Genomic DNA, 11,030 nt, shown 5'->3' with positions numbered 1-11,030 from the left:
TGTAATTCTCCATCATGAACAACCAGAAGAATGAGCAGTTATATTCCATTTATTTATGATATGTCAAGGTACATTCTACTGTCATGTATAACTAATTAGAACAAATAAAAAATAAATAAAAACTACTGGTTTCCTAAACCCTTTCTCAGAGATTCTGATTTTATTGGTGAGATGTGACCTGGGGTCTTACAATTCCCCTAGTGCTTTTTGTATGCAGCAAAATTACAAAAATCACTAATACATTATTAGTGACTAGCAATTTGTCAGTAAATAATAAATTTGAAAGTATATGAAGCTTTTGCAGTAATTCCTCATCTATATTTTTGTGTAATTTCTCAAAGATAATAAAGTTTTCATAGTAGTATTGTTGCCCACAACTGAAAATGAGAAGTAACCAGTCTATTGATAGGGAGATTTAAATATGTGGTGTATTCACAATCTGTAATGTTTTACAACCTGCCTGGCAGATTTATGCCTATATGTGGTTACTATATGTTGCCCTTACTCATGGTCAAAAGAGCATCAATCTTTGCAGCTTGGGATGAAGGCCCACCTCTGGGTCTCTCCAGGAACCTTTCTGGGCACTGATATACTGGGCACAGAAAAACAGAATCTCTGGCAGTTTGAGGGATGCTGCCTACCTCCTCCCTCTAAGACCTAGGCCTCAGCATCAGGGTGAGCTATGTACCCCTAATTTTGGCAGGATAGGGAAGGGAGGTGCAAGACAAATGGAGTCCAGAGGCCAAGCATTTAGAAGGCTGGGATTATTGCACAATGGGCAGAAGACCCCCAAGGGGCCCTCTACTTTGTGGGAAGTACTTGCCTGCTGTCCATATCCCTCTAACTACTGGTTGGATCCGAAGGCCACAGGTGGGAGGGTAAGGGGTGCCCTCCCTAAGGCAAGGTCACAAATGCTGGATTGCATCACAAAGTGTGGCTCTCGTGCAGGGCCTGGGCTCAGAAAGCAAAGACAGACCCACAGAGCCCCTTGACCAGGGCACAGGCACACACCGAGAGTGCTAGAGACTCAGAAGAACTACAAGCTGGCTCAGTCCACCAGAGTCCAATTCCACAAGGACGAAAAGAAGCCTCACAGGTGAAGCAGGTTGGAGGGTCAGAGGGCTGGGCCAGGAAACCTTAAGCTAACAATTTCATAATCCTGTCCTACAGCACTGAGGTATAGGTAACTGGTGGCAAGCATGGGATAGGTATAGACACATCAGCGTCTATCTGGAGGAAGTTCTCCTTAGAAACACAGACCACGCCTAAGATAGAAGGAGAAGGGGAAGACGTGTGTTAGACTGGGGTGCCGTTAGTGCCATTAGTGAATTTTCTTGCACAAGGAAAGGGATAGTTCTAAGGATGACCCTAATGGTTCACTGATTAGGACAGAAAACCCCTTGTTTTGGTGAGCTCCTTGAACTATAAAAGTTATCAGAATCAAAATAGAGTTGCTTTTGTCAGACACTAACCAAAACACATGCATACATACATACATTCATAAAGCTGGGGGGAGGTTTACAAAGGAAGGGATCTCATGTTAACAAAACTATTCAACAAGACTCTGCAAGAACCACATCTTTTCACAGAGCTCACCACAACCTTATGCAGAAAATATTTCTGGAAGGTCATGTGTCCCATGGACTAACCTTGGACTGATGTCACTTGTTATTGATTTTTGTAGCTCAGGTTTTGTTTCAAATTTTCTTATGTCCTTCTCATTTTGTTTTTAAAAACCTGTCCTTGTCTTAGCCTCCTTGCGTACACCCACAGTTTACCATGGCCCAAGCATTCCCATTCCAAGACTCTACTATCCCCAAATAAGCTCAATCCATCTTTAGAGAAGCTTTCTCCATGTGACATTTAGGTCAATACAGGCCACTCACAACTCCAGCCCTGAGAGGACAAAGAGAAGACGCATTTGTGCCTTTTGATTGAGGGACCATGAACAGACAGTTGTGGCTTTTCCTGCTCCTTCTCACCATTCATGTGGCCCTTGTGGTCAGTATTGATGAAGCCAAGAATCAGATAAAGGTGTTGAGGGAATTCAAATCTATCAGTAACTCAAATACCAACGTGAGACAGTGCTTGTGGTTTGCCATGCGAGAATACAATGAAGAGAGCGAGGACAGCAATATCTTCATCATGACCAGGATACTGCAATCCTATCTGCAGGTAAGATGCTTTTTCCAGATAGTATATTTGCATACGGTGGCACAGGCTGAAACCAGACTGAGAGTGGGTATATGAGAAAAATGTTGAGATGTACAAAATCCAAAGTATGTGAGTGTTCAACAGCATATACACCAACCTAGTAAACAGTAACAACACAAAGCACTATCTATATATGTTTGGGATTTTGTTCTAAGTTCTTTGCATATCTTAATTCATTTGACCCCAGAACTTCAAATCAAATGTTAATGTGTTTATTAAGGTTGGGAGATAAACGGAGAACCATGAATATTTTGCAATAATACTATCACAGGCAACTTTTTGAATCTGTCCACATAATGTGGAATATGAACTTGAAGTGAGGTACATGGCATGGTTGAAAATATAAGCTAGTAAGTGCCTTTTCTATGTTATTTGATTTTTTAATCCAACATTCATTTATTACAGATAAATATTGGAGTCACATTGATTTTCTGCTTATAAAAATGTGCCCTTCTTCACAGGGTTATGAGTAGGTCAACTCCAGAAAGCATTGCTTATGTGAATTCCAATAGGTATGGTGCTCCCTAGAGTTTGTAACATGGCAGTCACTGCTCTGTCCAATGAAAGACTGTAAGTGTTGGAATGCAGCTGACTGTAAATAGCAACCTCAGTCAGATGGTTGGTGGTCTTGCTTGAAATTACACCATAAAACTTGTAGGACTCAGTCATAAAGGCATCCAACAGAAAGGTCACTATTGGCAGAATTTATGTCTCATGCCTTGGGAAAACACAGCATCAGCACTGTATTTCTAGAACATTATGTTGGTGATGTAGCACCCTTTATTGATCAGGTACACTCCAAAATCTGTCTCTGAATGGATTTGAGAATTCTGGGTGGTCTTTTGGGATAAAGGAGTTGATCCAGGTCTTGTCACTTTGCCAGTTTCCTTCACAGTTCACTTTCTTTGGAACTCAAAGAAGTAGCATGTGAATTCAGTACTTTTCTCAGAAGCCACTTTTGCACCAGCTAATGCAGATGGGGTGGCATGATAGATAAAAGCAATCCCAGTCTTTAGGGAGCCAGCAGTCAAATTGAAAAGAAAACCCCTAAGCAAGGGATTGGGGTTGTGGTCTCTGTTCTGGTGGTATGGTACACAGGCGTGTAGGGTGTCAGGAGAAGTCTTCTTTAGATAGTGTTTTTCACCCGAAGATCTTATAAATATCCCACTATGCAGGCCACGCCCTCACCAATAAGAGGAGGATCTCTGGGTGAGACCCAGGTCTCAGTAAGTGTTAAATACCTCTAGCTGATCCTCGTCATTCCTGAGAAGCAGAGTGGCTGTTGGTGGGACTGGTAGGAGAGGGAAGGGATAAGACCTGAAGGCAGAGTGAGAGTCAAACAGATGAAGGAGGTTGGTGGGAGGTGTTACATTCTGAGTTTCCCCAGAAGCACAGCCTAATGCTAGAATTCAAGGGAAGATTATTTATTTGGATGGGGGCAAGTGGTCATCCCAGCAAGTACCAGATTGTTAGAGGGGAAGGCAGACAGGGTAGGGAAGGTGGCCAATACAAAGGTGAGTTAATGGCTGTATGATCACCATGAGCAACTGGGTTTGGTCTCCCTGGATGATCCAGGAGACATGCAGAACCCACCTCAGAGTTGGACCCACCAACGCACACCTGTCATTTGTTGAGAGCTTCTCCAGGAGCCCTTGACATCTGGTGGCAGGAAATCCCAGGCAAGAGCTATAGGAACTGGTGGCATATTTGGAAACAGGATGTGGCATGGAGTACTTCTCACCGCATCCAGCAGGGAGGATCTGCGGGTGCAGGGGTGAGGAAGAGCAGTCATACATTTTAAATGCTTCTATAAGGCTGCTGGTGGGACTGGCCAGAGAGGTAGATGGTGACAACACCACACTGGGTCTTGCAGGCCATGATTAAGATTTTCACTTTATCTTAGGTGCACTGAAAAGTCAGGAAAAACAACAACAACAACAACAACAACAACATGAGGTCATGGAGTTCTTATGATCTCATTTGAAATTTAAAATGATCACTCTGGTTAGCTCATTTTTAGAAAAGGATTGTGAGGATGTGGTGAGGATATTAGATGGTCCAGCCTCCTGGCATTAGGTTCGCATTTCCCTGTAATCAGCATGTGGGAATGCCCTTGGGCTTCTCTGGGTTGGTAGAGATGGACAGGCAGTGGAGCCCTTTGGCTAGCAATGCGAGCTGTGGTGGCTTGGTTTGAATTCTGGATCAGCCGCTAGTTAGATATATACTCAGCCTCTCTGCACCTGTTTTCCTTACCTGAAAATAAAAAGGAAGTGACATCCTCACCCTAGAGGATTGAAGATTAATTGAGTTATTGTATGCAAATCTCTGAGACCAGTGTCTGGAACAAAGCCAGCACTTGGTGAAGGTTAGCAATATAGTTATAGGTTGAAGAAGTCTTACATGAAATGCTTGGGACCAGAAGTGTTTCAAATTTTTTTAAAAAATTAATTAATTAATTATAATTAGGTATATATGACAGCAGAATGCATTTTGTTTCATTGTACACAGTTGCAGCACAACTTTTCATTTCTCTGGTTGTACATGATGTAGCATTGCACAATATGTACAGTCATACATGTATCTAGGTAATGATGTCCATATCATTCCACCATCTTTCCTACCCCCATATCTCCTTCTCATCCCTCCTCCCCTAGTGTTTCAGATTTTTTAAAGTATGTTTTAGTTGAGAGATCTTGGGAATAGGATCTAAGTCTAAATATGAAATCCATGTACAACCTTTACAAATAACCTCCTGAAGGTAACTTTTTTAATGATTACTTTAGAAAAATTCTTAGTGCTGAAGGTAACTTTATACACGATTTCTAGTGCACCTAAATTTTGACTGCTACAAATCATGTGAGGTCATACGTAGAATTTTCCACTTGTGGTGTCAGGTCGGTTCTAAAAGGGACTTCAGATTTTGGATTAGGGATGCTCAACCTGTATTCACAGGCAGTCCTGTCAATGACAACTTAACTTATATGAAGAACTTGGCTTATTCTTGATGTTGTCTAATCAGCTTTTACTCTATAAGGCAGGCTACAGTCACCTTTGCTCATTTTTTTTTTTGGGTTCAGATAAAATTGAACCCAACTTTATTGAGGCTTGGAGACAGCAATAAGGAAAGGTCTGGTAGAGAAAGGTCCAGACACCCCTTCCTCTCCTGCTCTTAACATTTTAAAATCAGGTAGAAGGAGACTTAAATGTACATCTAGAGTAGACTTTACCTTATACAATCATTAATTAAATCAGTAAATAATGATTTCTTATTATAAACCAACTGTTGCTCCACATTAAGGACCATGTGCTAAGCTTAGAGGAAGGAGCATTGGGTGGGGAAGCCCAAAGGACAGAAGATTTCATAGGAATCTGAGGAGGAAGGGAAGGGGGCCCAATGTGGCTGAGGAGGCTGCTCCTCATAGGGCCCAGGAGAGTTTATGGTTCTGGAGTTCATTCCCTTCTTCTCTTGCCCTTCACAAAACTTTGGAACCAAAAATAAAATCAGAAGGTCTTGCCTTCAAGGAGGCCCCAAATTGGAAAAGGAGTCTTTCCCTGCGTATTTTGCAAATTAATCCAAACAGTGGATATTGTCCTAAAGACGGGTTTGGGGTGGTGGTGGTGGTGGTGGTGGTGGTGTGGAGGGTTGGGAGGAGCAAAAAGTGACAGGAATTTTTGTGTCTGCTAAAACTTAAAAAAAATTAAAATAAAAAATTTTTGAATAAAATTACATCATTGCTAATTGACAGATCACAGATCGTATGGAATACTTAATTGAAGTTGAAATTGCCCGCAGCACTTGCAAAAAGCCTTTAAACAATGAAGAAGATTGTGTAATTCAGGAAGACTCTGACCTGAAAAAGGTAGGTGTCAAAGCAATCATCTGTGTGAAAGTCCTGGAGATTTCAAGTCCCATGTGGGTTTATCAAGGCCTCCAGGTGATCAGAAAAACTTAAGGTGCCCAGACTCTCTCTTGGAGGTCTGAATATCTCCTGGTATTCATCCCCAGATGGCCAACCCTGTGACTTTTAAGGTAAAGAGTGAAGGACCCTGGACATGGTCTTCTCCTTGATTCTCCCCTAAACGACAGGAGGTCATCAGTTCCACTCTAAAGAAAGACGTCCATGCACTCATCTATCATATAACTTAATATACTAAGATGTCCTTGGCTGCTGTCTATCCATCTCTCCATCCATTCACCCATCATCCATCATATCATTTATCCATTATATACGTGTGAAATGAAGAGGAGGGCTCTTTGGAACAAAAGATACATTAGGCTCTAGAATCTTCTAAATTGTTCTTTGATTTTTTTAATTAATTTTTTTAGTTGTAGATGGAAACAATACCCTTGTTTTATTTTTATGTGGTGTTGAGGATGGAACCCAGTGCCTCACATGTAGTGGCTCTACCACGAATCCCACAACCTCAGCCCCTCTAAATTGTTCTTTTCCAATGAGTTGTTTTTAGATAAAATTTATAATTTTTAAATGATTATTATTTAATCATTAAAATAGCATACATTAGTTTATATATAATATAGAATTATTTCATTTACATTGTAGGAAATGTTCAAGAGAATTAAAAATAGTCAACTTTTCATCTAATCTTCCACCAAAATGTTATTAATATTAGTGTTTATTGTCTACCTGTGGTCAGCATAAACCAAAAATCTGTCTGGGGAACTGCTGATGGTGAAAGTCTGCAGCCTCCACCTTTACAGTTTCCTGCAGGACCCATCTTTTAGGGTATTCCTAATCTGACATCCAGCAACAGGACAAATTTTTTTTTCTTATTATTTTGGCATGTTACTGATTCTTGTTGTTGCTGTCTTTTTTTTTTTTTTTTTTTTTTAGGTGGAAATATGCAGCTTTTTGGTAGCAGCACTTCCCTGGAATGGAGAATTCATTGTGTTAAAAAAACAATGTGAAGATTACTGAGGGTATTTTGGGACATCCATTCCACCACTGCCTGTACTTCTCTCAGTAATAAAGGAGCAAAGGCAGGATAATGTTGTCATCAGTACTATAGGAGATAAACATAAGCTGTAATGATAAGAACATTAGCACAATGTATACCCAAGACACTAATTTAAAAGAAATTTAAATCTATAAATAAGTTGCAGAAAGATCAGTGAAATAGAGGGATGGGGAGGGAGAAGGGCTGGGGACTGAATTATAGCAAATTATACTCCTTGCTTTTATGATTTTGTCAAAATGTATCTAATATTTTATATAACTAAAAAAGAATCAATTAAAAAAGCAACATGAAGTTGAGGGTATACTGTGTTGGACCCCCAGTTGTTTTCTTTTCAAAAGAAATTTACATAAGGGCATAATTGCTCTGGCTTCAGTCAATAGAATATATTATCTTTTAAACCAAACAACCTGTTATCTGTTGTCCCCCTACAAACTTCCCTGTAGGGGTTAATTTTATCACCTTTATATACAAGAAGATTCCAGGACTCAGGCCATTTGGTATCTGTGTATATGGGTCAAGGTGACCTAGAGTTGGCTTTTTAGATCTTTTGGCATGTCATTATTATGGTAAAAAGTTAACCCGAGGGTTTTGCTTGGATACTTGTAAGACTATCACAGTGTAGACTTGAGTCTGAGGCCATCCTGTTGTCAGTCAAAAGTCAAGAGGTGCACCTGAGTGTGACTATAAGGAAACTTCCCTGGGACCTCCAGTAAATCTGGAAGATGGTGGTGGTGGGGCTCTCTCTCTCCTCTCTGAGGGCCCATTCTTACTCTTTCTCCCTTGACAGTGTCCCTTTTCCTTTTCCTTTTCCTCTAATAAACTTCTTTCTGCTACCATGTATGACTCTCTTGAAATTCTTCCTGCAGGGTCACAAGCTGTTAGAGTCTGTAAACAAGTCTGAATGGTGCCTGGCAAAATGCCAGAGGGAGTGGTTTGGGAAGTAACAAAAGCGAGCCATTAAGTGTGGAGATTCCTGATTGGTTGACTGCTGTATCTAGTTTATGTTAATTAGATAAGCTGTGTGGAATGTATAAATACCTCTGTTGTCCTACAATAAAAGGCTCCCACTCCTACTGTATCAATCCCCCCCCACCCCCCCCACCCCCGCCCTTATTTTGCTGCAGCCGGACTGTGGCAACAAGCACCCATAACTTGCACCTCTGTGGGTTTCCCCCTCTATATCAAACTCTTCTTATGCATGTCCCTTGGCTTGCCATTTTGTTTTTTAGTTTCATATTGTGTGTGTGGGGTGAAAGATGAGCTCTTTCCGGGCATCATGAGTGGTCACTCACCTCTAGACGGTTTGATGGTCCACCACTGTGGTTAATTTTGCCACTCAGGAGCAAGAACAGAGTGAGATCTGCTTCCATTCCCCATAGAAAATTGGAGAAGAAGACCTTTTTTGATTGACAAAAATTATTACAGAGGTCTGAACCCAGAGAGTGCTGACTCAATAGATTTCTTCTAGGTACGTCCTTGGGCCTGAGGCTACTTCTTGTCTGATGGTTTTGAGTAGAGAAGTTTGGGGGGGATCCTCAAGGCCCAGTGGACCAGTAGCCTTCTCCTAGAGGTTCTCAGGGGATCTGTGTGACTTGGGGGAATTTTATTTCTTCTGTGGATGTCAATAATGGTCACAAAGAGATGGGAGAAGAGGGTGAGCTGTATATTGTTCAAATGTGACTGTGGGGATTGGGAGGGAAGAGGAAAAGGAAGCGGGCCAACAGGAAAACCAGCAGGAGATAAAATTCCTTTAAAGAAATTAATCACAAAACATTGATGTCTCTAATGGGGAATTGTTTAATAGTAGTTTGTTTTGCAAGATGAGAAAAGTTTTGAAGAAGATGGGTTGCATAACAATGTGAACGTACTTAACCACTACTAGATTGTACACTTAAAATGGTTAAGATGGCAAACGTATGTTGTATGTAATTTGCTACAATTTAAAAAAAAAAACACTAAAATAGTGTGTGTATTTTATTTCACAGTGCTACAGATTGAACCCAGAGCCTTGTGTGACTACTTAAACATAATGTTGACTATTATTTCAGGTGGCCAAGTATGTTTCAAATGCACACAAGCATGACCAGGTTTTACCTCTCTGGCCTAGTGAGTGATGAATATGTAATGAAGAGTGTAATGTTACTCTGCCCCAGACAGAATAAGGCTGTAACAGAACAATTTGGGGAGGACTTAAAAAAACAAAAAAACAACAAAACAACAACAAAAAACCACCACCAACAACCCCAAAAGCATTTCCTTAAAAATATGTTTTCTTAAAACTATATCTTTCTCCTCTCCTAGCTATTTCTCCAATCTGTTTCTCTTTCTAACATCCTTTGTTTTGGTATTCATAATTTCAAAGACAGCTCTCTGTAATGCCTTCCCTCTCAGTTTTTGAAATAAAACCTGTTTATCCAAAAAGGAGATGCAGGGTTGGGGATGTGGCTCAAGTGGTAGCCTGCGTGCGGCCCGGGTTCAATCCTCAGCACCACATACAAACAAAGATGTTGTGTCTGTGAAAACTAAAAAATAAATATTAAAAATTCTCTCTTAAAAAAAAATCCTTAAAAAAAAAGGAAGTGCAGATGCTGGAACAATGTTTTAGCTTTTTCATTGCTGTGACCAAAAGACCCGACAAGAACAATTAGAAGAGGAAAAGTTTATTTGGGCTCACAGTTTGAGGTCTCAGTTCCTAGATGGCTGACTCCATAGCTCTGGACCTGAGCAGAGACAGAATATCATGGTGGAAGGGCATGACGGAGGAAAGCAGCTAGGGACAGGCCATCAGGAAGCAGAGAGAACTCTGCTCATAAGGGACAAATCATAAATCCCAAAGGCAGGACTCCAGTGACCTACTTCCTCCAGTCACTTCCTACCTGCCTGTAGTTACTGTGCCGTTAATCCCTGACAGTGGATTAATGCACGAATCATAACCCGATCATTCACCTCTGAGAATTTTTGTTTACACGCGAGCATTGGGGGATATCTCATATCTAAATATAACACTCCAGGAGGTTCGGGTTCTTTTTGCTGTAATAAAGAGGCAATAGGAAAGTAGCAAATCTTTAAGATTCCTGTCTTTTGTTCTAATGTACCCCTCTCCACTCTTTGCTTTCCTCATCCCAGAGCCTTCAAATTTTTGTTTCAAAAATTTCTTTTCCCTTCCTCCAAAGCTGGCTTTGAATAAAATCTATTTTCCCACCAATTCGACTTCGAAGTTGGAGCAGCAAGTAGTGTAGCCTACCATTTTCTGCCCTGGGAGTTAACACCATCCAGTTATAAGGCCATGAAACTGAAAAGTATGGGTTCTAGGCACAGGGCCTTCACCACCTAACACCTCTCTGTGATAGGGAACAGAGACATGAGTGGGGGGGGATGTGAGATTAAGAGGATAATTCCATAAAGAGGGTCTACTGTGCTCACCCCCATATGTTTTCTTTTAAAAAGCAATTTACCTGCGGTGCTGGCTGGCATACATCAATAGGATATGTCACATTGTTCAGAAGACCACCTGTTATCTGCAGGAGATATGCAACCCTTGAAAAATTCCTCTCTCTTCCAATAAGAATAACAAAGTTTACCCTGCTGGAGAATTTTTGTGGACTTTATACCAACTAGATTCCCCAAATCAAAGAGGATAATTAGTAACAAAACTCCTTAAATTCATAAGAACAATCCCAATTAGAAACAGTCAACATGGGCCAAAGTGACCCCGAGTTCTTGGGCCATTAGCATATCAAATCTCCCTGCCATGGGATAAGACCACGCATGTGTGGTAGGGACTTGGAAGTTTGATGCATTCCTGCTGTCAGTAAAAAGTCAAGAGGTGGACCTGGTGG

At 40.9% G+C, this 11,030-nt stretch overlaps 1 protein-coding gene across 1 annotated transcript; it reads left to right on the top strand.

Moving 5' to 3' along the window:
- Positions 1 to 1,944: 1,944 nt before the first annotated feature.
- Cst8 (cystatin 8) lies at positions 1,945 to 7,151 on the top strand. Its single transcript, XM_076849435.1, has 3 exons — positions 1,945 to 2,175; positions 5,961 to 6,074; positions 7,068 to 7,151. The coding sequence occupies exons 1-3, from the start codon at positions 1,945 to 1,947 to the stop codon at positions 7,149 to 7,151; spliced, it is 429 nt and encodes a 142-aa protein (XP_076705550.1).
- The last annotated feature ends 3,879 nt before the right edge of the window (positions 7,152 to 11,030 follow it).

The sequence above is a fragment of the Callospermophilus lateralis genome, chromosome 3 (genome assembly GCF_048772815.1).
Source record: "Callospermophilus lateralis isolate mCalLat2 chromosome 3, mCalLat2.hap1, whole genome shotgun sequence".
Lineage (NCBI taxonomy): Eukaryota > Metazoa > Chordata > Mammalia > Rodentia > Sciuridae > Callospermophilus > Callospermophilus lateralis.
The sequence above is the reverse complement of the archived record's forward strand: the minus strand, read 5'-3'. Positions and strand labels throughout refer to the sequence as shown.